This window comes from Castor canadensis, chromosome 8, assembly GCF_047511655.1.
Source record: "Castor canadensis chromosome 8, mCasCan1.hap1v2, whole genome shotgun sequence".
NCBI classification, from domain to species: Eukaryota; Metazoa; Chordata; class Mammalia; order Rodentia; family Castoridae; genus Castor; species Castor canadensis.
The window spans coordinates 17,923,604-17,946,203 of NC_133393.1; the positions used below are offsets into that span (position 1 = coordinate 17,923,604).

General features: G+C 39.1%; 1 protein-coding gene across 6 annotated transcripts in view; it reads left to right on the forward strand.

The window, feature by feature from the left end:
* Btbd9 (BTB domain containing 9) overlaps positions 1–22,600 on the forward strand; it is a 397,758-nt gene that overhangs the window by 246,673 nt on the left and 128,485 nt on the right. For all 6 annotated transcript variants that reach the window (XR_012450652.1, XM_074082279.1, XM_074082277.1 and 3 more), the window contains exon 7: positions 12,732–12,841. Coding sequence is in view for 5 of the 6 variants with exons in the window: in XM_074082279.1 (XP_073938380.1) it covers positions 12,732–12,841 (110 nt within the window). In the remaining variant the exon portion in view is untranslated. The remainder of the gene's footprint in view (positions 1–12,731; positions 12,842–22,600) is intronic.

The following is a 22,600-nucleotide window of genomic DNA, read 5'->3' on the forward strand; positions in this document are numbered from 1 at the left end:
GGGCAAGCAAGTGTTCGGGTTTCCTGGCAGTGCTAAAACTGAGATGTGCAGTGCTAAAACCAGGCCAGTCCTGGCCAAATGTGGATGCTTGGCCATCTGTGTTTAACTGAACTTTCCTGCACTTAACAGAAAGGTCACAGTCTGTTGAAACCATTTCCTATTGCTTTTATTCCTACCTCATTGGATGACCCAGGGAAAAACCAACAAACCTGCCAGTTTTCTTTGGGCTTTCTGGAACAAGCAGTAAATGTGAATGGACCCTTGTCAAAAGCTTTCCTCTTCCTGCTCTAGCATCTTGCTCTCCTCATGTTCCATTTAGAACCTTGGCAGCCCTGCTTCCTCACCTGGAGGTATTCCTTTGCTCTCCCACCCCTGTCTGCTGCCTTTGGCTGCTCCAAGGATGAAAGAGGGTGTGCGTATAGGACGTCCTTTCTCCTGCTTTAGCACTCACTTCCCAAGGCTCTGCTTAGATGCAGCTGGCTGAGCTGGAGCATTAGGGAGCCTCCAGGGGACCCACAGCTGAACCTATCAGGTCCCCTGCAGCTGCTGTTATCTGAAGCAACAGCAGCAAAGGAAGGGTGTGGTCCCCATGTGCAGGAAGAATAGCAGACAAACCTGTTTCTGCTCCAGAGTCTAAATCACCCCATCTGCATGTGGAGTGGTGATTGTGCTGGAGAGCGGGAAGGCGGGGAGATGGTGTTTTCCACAGTTATCAAGATAAACAGAGAAGCCAGTGCTGTCTGTGCAGCTGTTTCAGTGTGAGAGTGAGCTGAATTCTTTTATTTTTATTCATTGGGAATTAACACATCCCCCCTTTATTTTGGGGAGAGAGAGAGAGAGAGAGAGAGAGATTGTGGCTAACAAAACTACTCAGTGATTTGAATCTTTGTGTGAATAGTGATAATTTATGGGATTGTCTGGACATACCATTGTTTGGACTTTTAATTAGTGCAAACCAGTCTAGAAGATGAAATAGTTAAGTAGGCTGAACAAGCATTTGAAGACCTAGTAGAGGAATGGAACCAGGAAGGGGGAGGTAGGAGCAGCAACAAGGTGACAAAGTTAAATCAAGACAGGAATACAGTTGTGGAACTCAGGCTGAAGGGGGGAATGTATTGTCAGTAGTCCTAAGTACCAGACAGATTTAGTGGCTGTACCCTTGTGTCCATAGCAACTTGGAAGGCCCAGGGTCTCAGTGAGCCCAGCAGAAATCCCTGTTTGAACCCTTGTCTTTATAGGAATAACCAAAGGGATGGACATGCCTTGTGAATGGTGATGGTGGCAGATTGAACACACATCTGATCTCAGTCCCTTTAGAATAAAGCCCCAGTAAAATGATAGTAAAGGGATTTTCTCTTAGGCATAAGCCCACAAGTATAAAGAAAATGGAAAGAGGAGGCAAAAACATGAAAGAGGAAGCCATAAAACAGATGAACAAGGGCCTAATGATGTAATATTCTCAAGAAAACCGGGTCCTAAACTGCTGAATCTACAGAGGCTTTATGAGTTAAAAGGACCAGGCACCTCTGCGGTTGGGATGAGTAAGATGGGTAGGAAGAGGCTAAAAGGAGGAGGATTTGTTGACTTTGTGTTTAGAAAATAATTAAGAGCTCTAGACACTCTCCACCATCACATAGAACTTTCGTTGCTTCTCCCCTGCCCTGATAGAAAACTGGAAATTTATTCTCTGATGGGGATAAAATAGAGGGTCTCTAAATGAGGTGAGGTACCATGCACAGCTGAGGATAGTCATACCCTGAAGGATTAAGTCCCATATGCTGAGACACTCAATAACACCTATCCCCACACACCCCTGCCCTATTTCACTACTTAACTTCTAGAACTACAGTGATCAGGTCTTTATCCTGTAGGCAGAGGGTTACAGACATCTTCCTGGATAATCTGACCAGCCCAAGAAGGAAGAGCTAATGAACCTGAAAGTAGGGTTTTCCTGGAAGCTGACATATTTGGGTAACCCTAACATGAAGCTAAAAGTTCATAACCCCCACCATATTCTCAATTTTTCTGTTAGATTTCTAGATTCCTTCCTCACAACTTTCTTAAAAACAAGATACCTGTTTTAATTTTTTATGAAACATAAAGATCAAAAGAAATAGGAAAAAATATACAGGGAAAATATATAGGGAGAGGAAGAGGAAAAAATATATACAGATGTGGCACTTTAAACAAGGAAAAAAAATGTCATTACTACCTTTAGAAAGATTACAGTACATGTGGCAATCCTAGACCAAGAATAAGATGCCATAAAAAGGAACATTTAGAGAATGTGGAGTACAGTTAGACATTTAATATAGTAACACAGAAATGGAAAACTTTATAAAAGACAGCATGGATGGTAAAGTTGAGGGACTCTGTCAGAGAATAGGATAACATGATAAAAAGATGACTTAAGAGAAGTCAAATGCACAACAAGGCTGGGCACAATGGATCACAACTGTCATCCCAGCTACTTGGGGCAGGGACTGGAAGGATCATGGTTTGAGACCAGCTTGGACAAACAGCAAGACCTCATCTCAACAAATAAACCAGGTAGAGAGGTTTACTGCTATAATTCCAGCAACACAAGAGGCATAGGTAGGAAGATTGTGTGCCTAGGCAAAAAATGGGAGCCTATCTGAAAAATAACCTAAAGCCAAAATGGCTAGAGGTGTGGTTCAAGTGGTAGAGAGCCTGCCTAGCAAGTTCAAGGCCCTGAGTTCAAATTCCAGTACAGAAAGAAAGAAAGAAAAGAAATTTTTTAAAGGCAGGTTGGGATTAGGACTTCCAGTATCCCAAACTAAGAGTTTTATGGAACAAAAAAAGTTAGAAAAAAATGCAGGGGAAGAAATTAATGGCAATAATTCAAGAAAATTTACCAAAACTGTAATACATGAATTTTGAGATGCAAGCACCTCCTGAGTGCCCAGCTCAGCGGAACAAAATAGACCCCCACCAAGTCATATCCTAAAGTTTCCAAGTACCAGAGATGCGGAGAAAACCTGCCTGCTTCCAGCGCAGGACATGTTTTTAAAAAGAAGGTGAAGAAAGCAAGAAACCAGGGCAGGCATCATAATGTCTTTTTCAGAGCAAAGCTAGAAGCTTGGCAGGAAGTACACCAGGGCATTCTAAATTCTGGAGGAAAACTTTTCAGCTTAAAATTCTATTTCCAGCCTAATTGCCAATCAGATATGAAGGTATATTAAGATATGCTCAGACAAGGTCTTAAAATTTCATCTCCTAGAAACCATTTCTCAGGAGCTGTTGTTAGGTGCACTTCCCTAAAGTCTCAGAGTAGGCCAAGAAAGAATAGAGTGTGAGATATGGCGCATGGGCTGTTTAGCACCTGGAGGAGATCCAAGCAGTCCCTAGAATGAAGGTGAGGGCACATCCTAGAGGCCCTCTAGACTTAGCTGAAACTGGTCAGAAGGCCTAGGAAGACGGCTTCAAAAAGAAGAAATTGCTAGATAAACCTAATGTGTCAGAATGTCTTAAGAAGCATTATCAATTGAGGGAGAATTAGGGGAAGAGGTAATTTAGTGTTGAGCTCATACAGAATTAAGCAAAATGAAAATCACAACTACTTTAAATTCTAATGGGAAAGAACTGTGGAGGAAAGGAAAGTACTTCATAGGTTAGTTGTGAATAGCATTTACATAATCATAATGCAAATACAGACTATTGATTCAACCAAAGTTACAACACAAGCGAAATTGGGGGGTCAGCATGTGCACGTGAAGAGGGGCAAACTAAATCCTTATCTTCTGTAGTGGGAGATTGGTCGATAACGCCTAAAACCAGAAGATCAAGAAACAACGTAAGAAGCATGTTAATTATAGATGTGAGATAAATCCTAAAGTACTAAATTAAAACAGGTAATAGTGGTTGCCTCTGGGGAGGGAAGGAAATAGAGCATGGAAGGAGATTTTTCAAAGTAAATCTTATAGGCTGTTTGACTTCTTAAACTATGTGCATGCATAACTTTACCTTAAAAATGTAAAAGAAAAAAAATTGTTAAGCCAGCTTTGTTTTGTTCTAATGAAGAGGCCAAAGACCACAGCAATAGCAGTGATTATTAGTAATATTACAGATTCTTCTTGTTTATTTTTCCAAAATCCTCCCTTACAAAAGTACACATTTTACTTTATATTCATAACACTCATAAATTTTCTGATCTTGAATTTCTGAAACAAGTGTAAGGGTTGACATTTCCTTTCTGATCACTGGCTCTCAACACTACCACTGTACCAGTATAGTCTAGGTCTGAATGATTGAACCCCAAGAGGGTTTGGGAAGAAAAAAAGTCCTTGCCAAACTATTCTAACTCCCCTCCTGCTTGCTAATCCATCAGAAATGTGAATTGGGGACAGGCTTCACACTGAACTTGGGCAGTACGGAGTACTCCTGGCACCAAGTGCATGTGCTGGGAAAGACCTTTCAGTGATTGATCCAACTGTGCAGTTTGAATCTTTTCCTTCTGCTTAGCTCCTGCTATAAGTGTTAGATTCTATAGACCACCAAGTAGTACCACTTGTAATTTTCTTTTCTGTTTTGTTTGTGTTAGCATTCTAACACATTGAAGATTTTAGCAGCAAAATCTCTAATACCAGTAAGGCTGAAATTAGTACAGTAATCCTCCAAGCTATTTGGAAACAAGAGTGCAGACTCTTACAGTGAAATACCTCATGCACTTCGGCTTTACCTAAGATGGAGCATTGTACATGTCCATACCAGTTTGGGCACCCAAGACAAAAAACTTGTGCTTGTGTGTCTTTCCTCTTATGTTGGCATTTCCTGTCTCCATTTCTTTAGTATTGTTTTCATTTACTTTATTATTTTGCTTCTTGTCGATACCTTTGTATGTAATTATACTGATGCTTGAATTACATCTCCACCTCTCTCTCTCTCTCTCTCTCTCTCTCTCTCTCTCTCTCTCTCCCCTTTTTCATTCTGTAAGTAGAGAGGTTCAGAATTTCTCAAGGGGGTTAAAGAAGGTCCCTGAAATTTTCTGTGAATACTCAAAGAGTCTCAGGATAGTAGATGGCATATTTGGGACTTTTATGAGTTGGGCTTGTTTCCCACAAATATATTCGAATTAGCTTTCTGAGGAGCTAGTCCCCAGAATACAGGCTTCTTTATATAGTTGTAAAGAATAAAGAGGCTTCCAGGGCCATAGGTTCTGTTGATCTTTGAAATTTCTAGCCTAAAGATGAACCTGTATCACTATTGTATGTAATACTGTATGTAGATGTAGTATAATAGTATATCTGAACCTATATAATGATTGGTTGTGTGAGTGTATGGGCTGTTGGTTTTCTGGAAAGGAAGCATCCTTTGAAGACATGCTTTTACTTTAATTCTAATGGTAGTTTCCCAGCACTGTGGAACAAAGGTTTGTGTTTTCCTCACTCCCTATACCGTCTTCATTCCTCTCTTATTTCTCAGAGTGTCTTGTGTTTACATACATTTTTAGGTTTTTTCTTTGGAGAGGCAAATTCTTTAATTTTTTAATCAGTGTGTATTGATTATTCAAACTAAATCATTGTAACTTTTTTAGACATGCCTATAATGTACTTTGATCACATTCACACACACACACACACACACACACACACACACACAGGGAAATTCTCCTATTTACCTTTCTTCCTCTTCTGTTTAATCCTCTAGTTCTAAAGAGAAACAGAAAAGCAAAATGATTCCTCCCATCCTGAAAATTTTGTTGCAATATATGGCATATGCCTAACATAGTCTTAAGTTAAAGAAAAAAAGAAACTTTCCTTGCCTCCGTGATCCTAAACGAGTGTGCTACAGGTCACAGTCACCAAATGAGTTCTTACAGATTCATAGGGAAACTAACAAATTTAATTGTCTTTGGCTTTTTCTCTAGTGCACAGTTCCATTAGACTAATTCATCTGCATTCGTGGAAACACATAGCCTATTGGATAAACTGGAAAAGAGAAGGCAAACATTTTAAAGATGAAGCTAGTGAAATTTTCTTCCCGCCCCCAGCATCTTGGGCTAGGGGAAAAGTTAATGAAAAAATGCAAATGTTGAACTTTTGGTAATTTAGTTGTATTTTTTTAAATATACTCTGTGTTGGTTTCAAATGTTTTATTGAGTAATAAAATTGGCTAACATTATTCCCTCATAGGAATTTGTTCACATTAACACATAACAGAGACAGAAGGAATTGGTTCATTCCTATTCATTCTCCCCTCCCCCCATTTCCTCCTCTCTCCTCCCTCCATCTTTCCCTTACTCAGTTTTCATTTTATATACCCCCATTTTCTCTTTATTATAATCCCTTGAAAATTACAATTTGAAAAAAAGATGAAAACTAAACCATAAAATAAATCTTTCTTCCCATGAAATTCAACTCAGTTTCCTCTTTCCAGATCCTAAGAAGCCTGTATCATTAGATTTTTGCCTCTATCCTGCTAAACATCTGTAATAGGTGCACTGTATCTGCACTCAGACTCATGTATATGTTATAACCATGTTCTTAGAGCTAGTTGTGCCTACCTGGTCTTTTGTTCTGCCAGGTAGAAGTTTTGTAACTGTTTATCCTTCTAATTTAGCAAGCTTGTCTATGAAGTTCTGTGCTAAGTTGACCACCTTCCAAACAGTGGGTAATTATTTGATTTTTTTAATTTATTGTTTATTTCCTCAGTTTAAATGTGAACTCTGTAGGGAAGGGATTTTTATCTGTATTGTTCAGTTCTATACTGTAGACCCAGCTCCAATAGCTGGCACAGAGTGAATTTTCAGTTAATATTTGTTGGATCAGTTATTGATCATTGTGGGTTAGGGAGAGAAGGGAATTTCTTCTTCAACCACTTTTGTTGTTTTGGTCTTTGAAATAAGAGTAGGGAGTTCTCAGGGAAGACTTTTGAAGTTCATGTTGCTAGATTATATGTTTTAAGATTAAGCTACCATGTGTGAATAGATATTAAACTCTTCTGCCCTCTCTGCCACTACTACCAAGATGGAGGCTGAGACTGAGAAAAATTAAGAAATTTATCCCAGATTTTTTATTTGATGCATTATGAAGCTCTAACCAGAAACCAGGACTTTCTGTCCAAAGTGATGTGTTTTTGTCTTGATTTTCTAACATACAATGAACATTTCCAGATCAAGGGTTGTCTGTCTTTCTGGCCCATTCCTCACAGGGGTTAGCAAAATTTCTTGTACCTAATAGATGTTTATTAAATCTTGGTTAATAGCAGATTTACACAGATACCTATGAAGCCTATTGACTGGCAAATGTGAAAACTGAAAACTTAAATGAATTAAATAAATTTTAGAGCCTATATTATTTTCATGTGATTTATGTAAATAGCATTTGGTGATATTAATTCCAAATACAATTTTGTACATAAAAAACATATCATGGAAAATGTGAAAATGCGGTGGGCAGGAAATTCACTCCTCCCCGCAGTAAAAACAACAAACACTTATCTGTAGTGTTGGAATGACTTTCTATTTTGGATAACATTGGATTATGATGTATTAGTAATTATTTTTACCCATCTTATGCTCTCCTTATACTTGGTTCTATATAACATCAATTTTCTCTGGAAAACAAGATGACTTCTTCGGGTTGAATAGGGCAGGTGCTGGAATGTGATTGCTCCCTCTGCAGGGCTAATGGCCAGACAGTGTTGGCTGTCTGATACAGTAGACTCTGCTTAGGCTAACTGCACAGAATGTTTAACCTTTCCATAATTCTTCCTCTCCCAAATAAGCAAATGCTGCAGGGGCCCTTTGCTGAAGTCAGTAGAGGAGAATCTATAGCGCCACAGATCAGCCAGGGGGAAGGTTTTCTAAGAGTAACCAATCTTTTCTGTTGCAACTTGCTTTTTCTAGAAGCTTTTTGTCATTCTGGCAGCAAACTGTTTTCCAGTTGCTGCCTTAGCAACAAGACCTGAAGTCACTCCCCCTTTAGTCTGTGGTTTGATTATAAGAACACTAACTTTACACCCAGAACTAGAAGAAAACATAATACTGGGAGAACCTGCAGAATTTAACTGCTTCTAGATTAGAGAGTTGTATACATTCTCAGTATGAGGAAGGGAAGGTCAAGTAGAAAGTCTTGGAAGGGGTGAGGCCAAACCCCAGGTGGCCCTAATCTCTGGTAAATACTATGGTGCATGTTCTTGTTAGGTGACTGTCTCTGACCACAGCAAAGAATAGTTTTCTCCTTTGAGTTCTCTATGGCTATTTGGAAGAAGAGCTAAAATGTTAAGAATCCCTTCTCTAGTTTTCAGTATTCTTTGTTTAACCCAAGAATACAAAGTTCACTTTGAGAATAAAACTTGGTTTACAAAAGATTAGAATTGTGATAGATTTTGGCTTTCGTTGATCCCTTGAGAACTCATTTAAATATTTCTTGCCAAATTCAATTTTATCTCATAGTAGAACATGCTCAGAACAGAACAGTATATAAGTGAGGCAAAGGTTAAGGGTTAAGCCAACCAGGAGTAGGCTTGTGGTCCACCAGAACTGAAGACTAGAGAATACCAGGGGTTACGGTGGTAATGTACAATTGCTGCTTTTCTGTATTTTCTTGGCTAGAAATTAACTCTAGCATTCTGACAGGAAATGATGGAAAGATGGATTAGGTATAGGAGTTTGTACCTTTCTAGAACAGGTACGGAATGTAATGAAATTTTCAAAGCAAAATATTTCTAGATCACAGTATTGTAATGTTTCTCTGAGGAAATGCTATTTTTCTTTATAAGTGATAACTCCTAACTCCCAGTTCGTGCAAAATATAAAACCTTCAATGGGATGGTCAGCTGGACCAGGTAGCCCTGACCAGTCTCACTGGATTTCACTCTTTCTGCCAAGGAGGGAAGCTTAGGGGTGGAGGGAGGCTTTAAATATTAATCCCAAAAGAGTCTTTCCTTGCTCCTTTATGCTTCAATGAAATAGGTCAAAGACTTTTTTTTAAGACTAGGGGATCAAAGCAGGCAATAGCACCAAGCCAAGAAATCTACATTCTGAATGTTACCTGCTTTCTGTGGTACCTCAGCAGGGAGGGCGGAATGCTGTCTGCACTGGTGAAGCCTGCTCTGTGGCCTGCTCCCTAGTAAGTGCACCACTTCAGCACCTGCAGTAGGAGCACTCAGCCAGACAACCAGCATTCTGAAAGTCCAAACCAAGAGCTTCTGCATCCAGCAATCTACTTTTGAATTTCCATTTAATGGTATCCTACTCTGCCAAGCACTGCCCTAGGTACTTTTAAATGCTCAACTCATTTAACTACCCTGTAAAGTTTGTATTACTCTTTATACAGGAGAAAACTAAGCTTCAACAGGGTTTAAAAGACATTTATTTTCCTCCATGTGACTCATCTAATTACATGGTGGACTGGACTACAAACCTGTTCTGTTAGAGTGTAAAACCACACTGTTCAAAAACTCTTTGGTGTCTTCCAGTTTTAGCATGCTGTCCTTGGAGGGTTTAGCCCTTATTTTATTAAGAAGAATCTTTCACTCATAGTCTTACAACTCAGATGAATTTCATTATTGAAACATCTTGTTCTGAGCCGTGTTCAGGACCTAGACTCTGTCAGCCACTTGAAGACAGCTAACACAGGGACGGTAGCAGAGTGTTGGAAACAGACTGTTACACTGGGGCTCACGCAGCCAGCATTCGTCCTCAGAACTGACCAGTCTTGCCTATTTGCCTTCCCCAGCTCCATTTTAAGTTTTAATTATCTTTCAACTGTCTGAGACTCTGTTGAGGACCTCAGAGAGAACAAAGAATAGCAGTTATAGTTTTCAGTAGTGCTTCTCTCTACGCACTGATAAAGTCACTAGCTGCCACTGCCCTTATTACCAGGTTAAATCAGAGTGTCACTGTACACTGCAGAGATGGTGCTGAAAAGAAAGAAAAGCAAACATTATACTTTACCTGTTTGAAAGGTAGGATTTTTTGTAACTCAGAAAAGGCACTATCTGTCTACTCCTGTTTAGGTGTTATGATCAAATTCTGCTTTGTTTTTTAAAAAAAAACATAAAAAGAGAGATCATTGTCTCTTGGGTTTATAGCAGTAACTTCTCTTCTACCTTAGTCATGCTTTGCTGTGAGTTCCATTAAGGAAATCTGTCCATGATTAAGGATGATACTTGTGTTCTGCCACCCCCGCTAGTTGTTACTGCCTCCTGAACTGGACAGGATCTCTGAATGCTTAATGTAGAGCTCTAGGCTTTTCACCATTAGTCACTGAAGTTAGGTCATTTATAGAAACAATTTGCCATTTCTATCTAGTCCTAGAGCTTTAGTAAAGGAGAAAGTCTAGGATACTTACAACCCCTCACTCGAGAAGAGGGAGCATGGTTTCTTTCTTTTGATGTTACCACTTTTAAAAATGTAGAGTCAAGTAGGGACTTTATGCCAGTTTTATAAGTAATTTTAAGGAGACTTAGAAAGTATTGTAGAAATAGAATAATTAAACTGGTTATGAGCATTGCATGTGGAAGACAATCAAGAAGTGTGATGTACAGTGGTGAATTGCTAATTTGACCTCAGGATTATGCAGCAGAGCTTACATTATCTTTATCTATATAGAACTTTTTATCTGGAGACATCTCTCGGTGCTTTTCCAACCGTATATATTATTTTGCTTATTATCACAAACACTATCATTAAGGCTGTAAAGTGTATTCCAGTACAGCTTTTTATTTTCAATTGCTTCTAACTGGGGGCAAGGGAGGGGAGGTTGCTTATTTTTGCGCTTGCCTAACATTTACACCAGGTTAAAATTTGGGAAATGACTATTATCTAAAATTAGAAAACTTGATTCCATATAATGTTTTGAAAAGAAAGAAAGGGAAGGAGGGAACTTTCTAGCATCCACTTAAGTTAGCCTGGACTAAATTTAACCTTAAAAGCTGCCAAGGGAAAGGCCCTGTTAGTCACTTCCTGGCTCTTCCACCATGCACACTGGGAGAGCTCTTCTGTCCTTTGGTAGAGACTTGACCTAGGGAAAAGGAAAATGATCTAATCAAATTCCACCAAACCATGTCGTGCTGTTTCCCCTCCCCGCCCCAGCCAAGACTGCAGACAGCAGCACTCAGGCTGTCATGGCCCTGTGTGGTTGAAAATGCTATGCTGCTTGAGTTACTGTGGGTTTAAGGAAATGGACAAAATTTGATTCAGGCCAAGGCACCCAGAAAAGCACCAGGGACATGGTCACTGCCATCAGTAAAAGTATGACTCAGACAATTACGAACTTATTTTAAATATCTCCACCTGGCCAAGCCCACTAAGATCAGCCTGTCTGTGTGCCCAGAGGGCTGAGGAAACTTGAGCAAACCTTCTGCTTACCCAAAGGCTCCAGTGAGAAAAGCTGCTGTCTGATTCTCAGCCCAGAAGGAGTAGGTTCTCCCTGCAGTGAGGTTGAGCACACTGAACAACCAGTCTGAGAGAACATATTAACATTGGTTATGAAGATGAGTGATCAGCACCTGTCAAGGAGCAGATGACTAAATGATATGCACAGAGAACACCAAGAGATGCAGGATTGAAGGAAAATAGCCTATGATACCAAAACCCTAAATATAATCTCCTTAATGTGAATTTTTAAAATCAGCTTTTATATTATACATTTAACTTGAAGTGATGAGAAATGTAAGGAAATTACCAAATTAGTGAACAGCGATTAACTCAGAAGTAAAATTATATCATCTAAATTGAGGGTTGTTTTACACACAGAAAGAGGATATTGCTAAAACTGTGCCCAGCCTGTCATATCCTAATTGAAATCTATTCACCTAATATGTCCCATCCTTCAGAGTGCATAGTTCATAATTTGGAAGAGCATTATTAATCTAGTTATTTTTTCTGGTTCTTCCATGGAGTTCAAGGAAGACAGTGTGTGGCATGTTCCCCACAGAATTGTATGACACTCAGAAGAGTGAGTTTGTCTGTTCATTAACCTGTGAACTGTGTCCCTTTTGAGAGTGAAGGGAGCAAGCCACTCCATAGTTAATGCTTGTTTGTCAGAGATGATGCCTCCAGGGAGATGGACAGGGTGAACAGGCCAAGACGTGCTGGGTGAAACTTAGCACTCTGTACAGATGCCAGATCTGTGGGTCCAGGAGGGAGGCTGCAGAACAGGCTGGGCCCTCTCTGAAGATCACTCCCTCTGATCAGGAGTGATCAGCAGTCAGATGGGGGCCAGTGTAAGTACATAGGGTTAACTTCCTAACAAGGACTTATGAGCAGTACTAAAATAAAAGACACTGAGAGTGGTTTTCAGTAGTGTATGTGCATTTTTCCTCTTGAACAGGGAAGCAGTATTGATTTTATGCATTTGTTTCCAATGGATAAAATCTTTCATTGAGTTGGAAAGCATTTGATTTTGCTTGTGTTTGTGTACATGTACGCAGATGTATCCCTAAACATAAAGTAAGGTTAGAAACCATGTTATTTTCCAGTGTAAATGTCTCATGGACATATATTTGTATAGACATTCAAGGACTGAACTGAACAGTTAGTCTAAGTTTACTTAATTCTCTGGGAAGTGACATCTCCCTGACTTTGCTATAATTCTTCTAGCTTCTGTTGGAGTTAGCCTAGGAGCAGATACAGGGTCTGAAGTCAAGTTCAAGGTCTCTTTTAGTTCATGTCCTGGCATACTACATGTTTAAATAGTATATATTCTCCTGTTGGTTATGGTGGAGTTCATTTCCAACAGATTTTCTTTTCTTCTTACCCTCAGGTATATTCGAATAGTCGGGACTCATAACACAGTGAACAAGATTTTTCACATTGTGGCTTTTGAATGTATGTTTACAAACAAAACCTTCACTCTGGAGAAGGGGCTGATAGGTAAGTATTACAATTGCATTTTTGTATATATACTTAAATATTTTGTTATTGATCCATCTTAATTGACTCTAAGGACTCTGGTTGACTTGAATATCTTATGGCTGAGTGACAGGGATTGGCTTACATTTTTAGAGGCATTCAGAATAATAATTCCAATAAACTTAAAAGATTATAAATACTGCACTTGCCAAGAATTGAAAATATTTTAGTGATTTCATTCAGATTTGCAATGTAAGGAAATCTCTTGATAGCCACAAAAAACCTTTCATACCAAAGGCTTTTCTGTATTTAATGGTAGGTGAGTTCAGGGGGACCTGTCTGATATTGATCGGATGCTTATACTTTCTGGGGCTATGAAGGTATGTTGGCCTTTCATTGGATACAAATGGTATGCTCAGCCATGGGAGTATCTTCTTTTGATGGACATGTCAGTCCATATTTGCCCTGTTTAGCCAAGTTCACCTCAACAAAGTGCCTGCCTATAATTCAAATAAAACCCCAGTGGCTCACTGTCATTGCAAAAGTCATTATTGGGAGAGAAATACTGCCCAACTGATCTTCTGAAAGGGTATGATTAGTTTTGAATTAGTTGTTTGCTTGTTTTCCATTGTATTTGGTTTCAGTTTTGTTTTAAGTGATGCTTAGCTGAGCATTGTGCACAGCCCATCTTCTGTCTTAGTATTTGAGACATCATGAGAGGCCTTACCCATCCAGACTACTTACTATTCTTCTCTCTTTCCCTTTCCCTCAGGTTTTTATTCCCCTCCAGCAAATATCATAGGTGGGATAATGAGATCCTTGCATCACTGTCTAGTAAAGCTGCTTCCTTTTAAAAATAGTTCTGTATTTTTAGGAGGAGGGAAGGGGGAAGATAAGATGCCCTAAAATAGAATTTTGTGTATTTGCAAAGAGACTCAGTTCTCTTGTCCTTCTCATGTCCTGTCTATGTTGGGACACCTGTACATTTTGGCATAAGTGCTAAAACATGGTAGTGACTAGAATGGGAAAGACAAGTAGGACAGAAAAATGTTCACTAATTCTTTGAATAGTCATAGCTTAAATTTTCCTAACACCTCATAATCCTTTACTTATGAAAATTTGGGAGACTATTAATAAATTAGCAAGGTGGAAATTTTTCCAATGTGTAAAGAGCTTTTAGAGCTCAACTAGAATAATTATTTTGGTTTTAACTTTGTTATGGATGTAATTTTTAAAATTAAACATCAGTGTTAATTTTTGTGACTTTTAAATAATTCACAGTTAACAAGTTTGAAGCACTACCTGGTATCACTATAGTATCTGTAGGCTGTGTAGGTTTGCAGCAACCAGGCTGTGCTTCTTGTCTCACTGCCCACGTGCTTCTGTAGACCGCACTGTGTGTTATTGTGCAGTCAGTAGAGGCCTTGCTGAGGAGGCTCTTGGGAACCAGGGCCCTTCTTATTACAGATATAGAGCATCATTTCAGTTCCTATGGACTGCATTTTTTGAACATGCTGCTTTAAAGGCACTATTCACCTAAATCAGTCCCCCTTCTTCCTGGAGGAAGAACAGGTTGTAGACACTGCGACTATCAAAGAAACAGGCTTGTCTGCAGAGAAGCCATTATAAAAATCAAACTCAATATAGACTGTAATGAAGGATGCTGTTTTTGGTCTGCATGTTTTATCCAAGTTGAACTGGTCAGCATTATCAGAGGCTGTAGTACGCTCAGGCATGTCAGATAAGAAAAGAAGATGGCAGAGATAGATGCAAGAAGTATGTCTGGTGTCAGGTCAGATACTTCAAGCCCTTTTCTGTGACGCTCATAAGTTTGACTAGAAAGAGCACTCCAATCATCTGCCTGTCATCGTCTCTCAACCGAGTGGGAGCAGTAGTGCAGGTAGCCAGCTATGTGTGAGCACTCACCGGCAGATGGCCTACAGTGGGATCCCCTCTGGCCCTCCTCAGGCCATCTTCACAGCTCAGAGCTTCCTGTGCGAGTCAGACAAGGAGGTGGTGTGTGTGAGGGGTGCAGGGGGATCTCATTATCCTCTGTCTGACATTGCAGCTTTAGTAGCTTTTATAGAGGTGTCTGAAACAGTAATAGCCAGCTTTCCATGTTGCTTATCTCATGTGCATTTTAACAGCACACAGGCCTCAGCCAGCCACCCTACAGGAGCTCTTAGAAGGGAGTGGTCCTCTAGTAGGGCACAGATGTGTCACATTTGACCAGAGGTATTTTCATTTTTTCAGATAAGTCTCAGTGGGTTGCCCAGGCTAACCTCCGACTCCTGGGTGCAAGGGATCGTTTTGCCAGAGTCCCTCAAGTGGCTGGGAGTAAAGGCATATATGACTATAGTCAGCTCAGAGTTCCCTTTGAACTATAGATTCCTACTTCTTACTCCTCCCATATCCTATGACATACATGCTCTCCCCTTAAGAACCACTGATAAAAACTTAAGATTTTCATGGCAGGAAAAAAAAAGCAAAACCATAGTAGGGAGAGTTTTATGTTTCTAATTCAGAACTTCTTTTTTTGACAGTTCCTGGTCTTCCTTTCATAGTCAGGTTCCTCTAATTATTCTTCTATAGACCATAGCAATTATTTGTAAAATATTTGTATTTTTAAAATCATATTTTAATGTTACTGCTTAAAGTGTGTACTGATGCCAGGAATAACACAAGTAAAAACAACTGCATCAGCTGTATGAGATTTTTCCCACCAAAGGGTTTCTTTCCCTTTTGGGTTTATTTTGAGACGAGATCTCAGTATGTTGTCCAGAGTGGCCTCAAACTTTGTAAGCCTCCTACATTTACCTCCTGAGCGCGCCACCACACTGGCTTCCTTCCCATGTCACTGCACATGGTCCTTCACTTGCGCAGATTTGTGGTGATGCTTTGCAGTTCTCCAGGCTCACGTGTCCCTGGGAGCAAGGCCCAACTTGACTGCCTACTGCACTTCACTTCTGCTACCACAACCTTCTGGTCCTGCCAGGATGTGTGCTGTCCTGGGAGAGAAGGTCTCTGACAACTGTTGCCTCTGTGTTAGGAGACATTTGTAAGAACCCCTAACCTGTTTTGCCAGTGGGATGTGGAAGGCATAATTAGAATAGAAGCAACTGCTATTTTATAAGCTTTCAGCCTACCAAACAATGTGTTTGTTTGCCTTGACACTACACTTCATGATATAAGCATAGCATTTGCCAAGGCCTACTTTGTTATGAGGATTGCCAGATCTTCCCTTTTGTTTAATCTTGTGCTTATATTCTCTCACTTCTTCCGATGCCTTTCTGGTTATTCACAGAGAGAATAGTCCCCATCAGTGGTCTTCAGAAACTATGAACTCACAGCCAACCTGGTTTTATCTTTCTTTGACCTATTCCTTCCCCATGAGATTATTCTGAAGCCAATCCCAGACATTTTATCATTTTATGTGTTAATATTTCATGTATGTCTCTGTAAGTAAGGTCTCCTTTTTATAGCTGTAATTGTACTATTATAAAATTTCCCAAAATTGAACAGTAATGCCTTAAGAGTATTAAATATCCAATCAGTGCTGAAATTTTCCTAATTGTTTCAAAGTCTATAGTAAGAATTCAGGGGGAAAAAAAAAGCAGGGGCTAGGGACGTAGCTCAGTGGCTGAGCACTTGAATAGCATACACGAGGTTCTAGGTTGGATTCCTACTACCACAAGAGAGCTGTTGGTCTCTCTTAAGCCACCAGCTGTTATGACTCACACACCTCTCCCTTTTCAGTACAGTTGTTGAAGAGATGAGGTTTCTGTGAGGTGATGATATTTGGGATGTTTGCCATTGCATTTCTTGTAACTTGGTAGCTAGATACTAAGTCAGATTTAATTACTATTTTTGTTGTTGTTGTTAATACTGCTCTGGGTGGTATTATGTGTGCATCAAGAAGCCTTGGAAAGTTCTGGTTGCTTCTCCCCTTTTGGATATTAATATCCATTGGTGATTGTTTCCTAGGTCCCTTATTTTATAATTTGAGACTGCAAAGGGTTTATATTCCAATTCTGCCATTTCTTCATTTAGTAGCTAGAAAGAGAACATTTCCCTAAAGATTCATCTGGTAATCCTGAGATGCAGTTTCCCAGGAAAAGTAGGATAATTGTTACATTCTTTCCCTTTATTTGCCAGTTTTCAAATGAACAGGTGGTTTCCTAGCATCCTCCAAAGGTGACCAAAGAGTTTATGGGGCTTTTTACAGGGAGTGGTATATCTCATTTTGAATTCATGGCATTAAACACATTGAACATCTTTTAACCACTTGCAGTTGTCATTATTATTCTTCAGATTGTGTCATCTTTACCCCTTCAAATTGGCCCTTGAGTACTTTTGATGTAACTTCAGGAGTCCTCTGTAGCTCTTTGATTTTTAGCATGATGTGATGTACCAGATTCATCTTGAACATTTCTTGCTTTAATCTGGAATCAGCCATTTCTTCAAGAAACCTTGGTTCTCAGTAGTGGGAAATGATATTTGGAAACCTCAGTGTAGACACAATAGATGATTGTTGCTAGTGTGCTTCTCACTGTTCCTGGACCTCTCAGTAGGCTAAGTAGGAGATACATGCACATGTGGTATTTATTTAGATGCTGTGCATTTGACAGGTAAAATATATCATGGATACTTTCTGACCCTTCTAATTCAAATTTATTTCCACAGAGTTTTTAACCTTTTGATCTTTCATTCATTTCCTTTTCTCCATACTGAAAATCTTGATTACCAGTTACACAGTACAATAATTCACTTACTTTATCCCTAGTATGTACAAAATAGTCTTAGAATAACAGGACCAATTCCACCATGAGTAATATGATTACTAAAACTAGTTAATTATAATTTTTATAATTATTTTTGGGTCCTTAGCTCATCTATTCCACTAGAAATATACATGAAATGGCTGTTTTAAAATCACTTGAAATAACTCTCAGTACAGTTAGGTTCACTTGTTACATTTTGCTTTCAGAATAAGGGACTGCCTTTAAAATGCTTTTGTTTTACAGCAATGTGAAATACATGGTTTCAAAATCAAATCTATAAAAGAGCTGTACTTAGAGAAATCAAACTTGTTTTTTGTCCGCTCTTTAATGTCTCTCCCTCTTTAGTTTTTTTTTTTAGCTATCCTCCACTTAAAAATATATTTCTTTATGTATAAATATGTTACTCTACTATATATTAATATTAGTATATTAAATACATTCATATTTTATTTTCTATTAATATTTTATATAAAACATTTTAAATAAATACATTAAGTATGTTAATATATTTATAATAATGCATAGTATATACTTTGTATCCTCCAACCTTCGTAAGTAATTGGCAACATACTATATACTATATATGCTTTACCTTGTTTTTCTGTACTTAACAATTATCCTGGAGCTAACTATATAGAAAGACATTATTCACTCCTTTTTATTGGTACAAGGCACTCAGTATAGATACACCATCATTAATTCAACAAGTTTTTTATTGGGGTTATTTTCAGTCTCCTGCTACTACAAATAGTACTATTGCCTGTGCACAGATCTTTTCCCATTTTTGTCAGTATATCTTTGGGATAGATTCCTAGAAGAGGGACTGCATGATCATAGGGTGAATGCACATACAATTTTGTTAGCTATTGCCAAATTCACTTTTGTAGAGATGATACCATTTGAAACTTTGTACTGGCATTATATGGTAAAGACTGTTTTCCTACAGGCCTGCCAATGGAACATATTGTCAAACTTCTGGATTTTGCCAGTTGAATAGGTAAAGAAATGGTATCTCATTGCAGTTTTAACTGCATTTCCCTTATGAGAGAAATTGAACATCTTTTCATATGCTTAATGGCCATTTGCATTTCTTTTTTCTTCTTCAAATAGCTCTTGTCTTCTTAGGAGTCTCCTAGATAAATAGAGAATGCACTTTTATTAAGACCTGGGGGAGCAGTAAACTCTAGCTGGTACTAAAGTGTGGTATTCAGCATTACAATAATCTGTTTTCCCTTCTTACTGTCTACTGGATCTTCTGGAAAATACAAAGTCTCATTAGTTCCTCTGCATCCTTGTCCTTGGCTCTACTGCTCTTCATAAGTGATACTATCTGGGACAGAAGACTAGGCTCAGAATTCCCTTTCAGAGAATGAAAACATGACCCTGTTATCGGCTTTAGGTAATTATGTATTACCCATGTAATACATCATGTGTCTGCCAGCATGGGGCCAGGAAGACCAGTTGCTTTTTTATTCTAATTTGTGGTTAGTAATTGACCCAAGGGCCAAGGATTAGGGCCATGGCTCATGTGGTAGAGAGAGCATCTACCTAGTAATTGACCAAGGGCAGCCCAAAATAGGCAGCATAAGCATAGTAACTCTGTTGTTGAAGCTGTTAAACACTCCAGACTGCCACCACCCCTCACCTGTGCTTTCTGAACAAAAATGCTGACACCTATGTTCATCTACTGCTACCATCACTACCAGAAGCCAGTAGAACATAACATATTTTCTTCCTTCCCCCCACCCCACCTTCCAGTCTCCCACTATTGACCAAATCAAAAGCCAGGCTGGTAAGGGGAGTCAGTGCAAAAGTTAACCTCGAAGATACAGAACAGAGAGAGGGAAGGTTAGGAGTTGAAAGCAAACAGATGTCTAGCACAGAGGTAGAAAGACAGCTGCCATGTAAAAGGGACTCCTTCCAGTAGGAAACCTACCATTGATTCAAAGTAGCTGAGTAAGCACCTTGACAAGACATGGAAATAATAACAGCATTGAGAACAACAGAGAAAGGCAGAAAGTGTGGGGAAAGTTTAAATATATAGCTCAGATGTAACAAAACCTAACATGCTTTCTTTCCTGATAAGATAAGGCTTCATGAATAATGGTGTTTTGAGCTGAGCCTTGAAGAAGTCAGTAATTTTATGGAACATAACAAAAGTATTACTTTATGTAGCAACAAAAATAGGTGACACTTATTTCTCTCAGAGGATCTGAAGGCAGGAAGTAGAAATAGGTAGTCTATGGTTGTGACTCTCATTTAAAAGTACTTTGAGATTGTAACAATATGTTTAGAATGCTGTAAAATTTCTGGAAAAGTAAACAGGGTTAGAAATCTAGGCAGTGAAGGGCATTTGGAATCCACTGAACTGGGGATATAATATACCTTCTGTGCTTCACAACTGTGTTGAGAAAAACAAGTACCCCTGCAGCAGAAACGGAGACTGGGTAGTTACTAGTGAATTCCCCACTCCCACCACTGCCCACAAAGGTGTGAGAATGTGGCAAGAAGCAGCCTTCCCTGCTGGCACAGGGGCCTAAAGGGCCTTAATGCAGACAGTTTCCTGCAATGGCACTGTGGATCTCCAAGAGGCTAGTCCTTTCCCACACTGGTTTCTCTCACCAGACTTTAAGGCTGGTTCTGTCAGTGAAACTTGACTTGTTTAGCCACTGTAAATTGCTTGGCATTAAGCAGACATTTATTAAGAGACTGCCAAGTGTATCTTAGACACTGGAGAGAAAAAGAGACACAGGGGTAGTTTCTGCCTTGGAGGATCATATGCACTAATAGAGAAAGACTTAAAGAGAGGGTGACAGTGCAGTCGTGTAAGTCAGTTGGATGAGAACACCACACAGGAGCAGCAAGCTGAATGAGCAGAATAGGGTGAGACCCCCTGGTGGAGGGGATGAGTCAGGATAATCCTTAAGGAAGAGAGGAAGGTTGGAGCTGTGGAGAGTCACAAATGGGCTATCTCTGGTCCACTCCACAGCCAGAACCCCCTGCAGTGGACACCTTCAGTAGGGAAGGTGTTGTGGGGGTGCTACAGTTACCCATGCCATTCACTTTTCCCCTATGGAAGATGGAGCATTATTTTCTTACAAGATTTTAGAGTTTTACAAAATTTCAGATAAATAACCCAGGATAATGCACAGAGGATATACTACAATTTGTTTGCCTTCCATGGAGTCCATTTCTCAAACAAGAATGGGATACAGTTCTTCTGAAGGGGGTAGTATATAGGAGATGGTTGGCAAATGACCTCCTAAGAGTCATTTAGGATTCTTGGTTTAGTGTGTGGCAAGTTGTGTATATATATATCTTTTTGTTGTTCTTTCCACTTTTTGTATTGTTTTGTTTTTTAAATAGAGACTGTCTTGAGAAAAGTTTTTACAGCTCTCTATAGAATTTACTCCTACATTTTACAGGATTGAATTTTTAAAACTCTGCTTTTATAAGAGGGATATGTAAATACGGCGTTGTGTGCATATGGGTGCACATATTTGTGTGTCCAGAAAATGTAAATATGTAAATGTGCACAACTTGTTCTTTTTTCTTTGGTGGTACTGGGGTTTGAACTCAGGGCCTCACACTTGCTAGATGGGCACCCTACAACTTGTTAAGTGGAGTATCTTGGAATCTGTATCCAATATTATATTATTATATGGCTATACTGCTTTCTCACATACCATGGTTCTGCCTCAGAGTGGCATTATGAATGGCCAGGTTGTAAATGGGCACTGACTGTGAACGATACTGTAGTGGTCAGGGGACAGAAGATCTAATTTTGCCAGCCTAGTCTCTAACCCAGTAGCCCAATCCTGCATTCTCAAACCTGGTAAATATTTTTTAATTTAATATTTTAAACAGATATTACAAATACATATTCTTATTTCTTCTTTTTACTAAAATGGTAGCACATATTGCTGTATCTGTTTTCATTAGCAATGTTCTTAGAGCTCTTTCCATACCACACCTGTAGAGGTTTCTCACTCTGTCTTATATCTGTATAACCCATTGAATGGAGGTGCTAAAGTTTAGTCAGCCAGTCTCCGTTGATAAGCCTGGGTGTTTTCAGTCTTTTAGTGTCAGTAACAATCCTGTAATCACCCATCATATAAATGGTAAGGTTTAGATGGAGGCAGTTATCATAAAGCCTAAAGTTAGAAAGTACCCATTCCCAGCACTCCAAAACAAAAGTTCCTATTATGACCTGGGAATTGGTGGAATACAGTGAAAAGTGAAAACATGGGATGCTTTTTCAAAAGCAGGAAAAAAACACATTAAAGGCTTTTAAAAAAAAAAGCTTTTCATTTCTTTTGTAGTCTCTCTTGACTTGGCATGATGTTTTTTAATTTGCTATTCAATATCATTCTAAGTAAAGAAAATTTAAATTTTTGAATTACTAGAATGAACTTTACCATTCATTTTATATTGAGCAATGGTGGGTGTAAATGCAAACATCATTTATCTCATATGCAGAATCACCAAAATTGCACAGTTCACATTTGGTAACTTATATATGTGTATGAATTTGTTTCTTACCAGAATGGTAAAGGGCTACACAAAACTAACCAAACTGACTTCATTTCACTTATTGATACATGCCCATTCTACCAATACTCTCTGTCTTTGGTTTATTGATAAGTAAGGAAGGAATTAACGTGTAGGTTGCTGTCTTTCCTTTTTTCTCTCTGTCATTATTTTCAGCATTTGGATAATGCAGGCAAAAACAAGAATGAAGAAAGATAAGACAGAATTCCTTGGTTATTATACTCTGTGGAATACCTTCCTTCCTGCCTTGATGACACATTTTGGTTTAGGGGAAGTATGGCCTCTCTGACTGTCAGCAGCCCTGCTTACTCTGCCATTTCCCTTCTTGTTGATGTAGTCTCATGGCTTCCTTACACTGTGAGCCCACCACTGTTTTGTGCCCACAGTGAACACCATACATGAGTTGGGGCTGCAAAGAATGGGGGACATGCATGTTTTGTATCTCTCC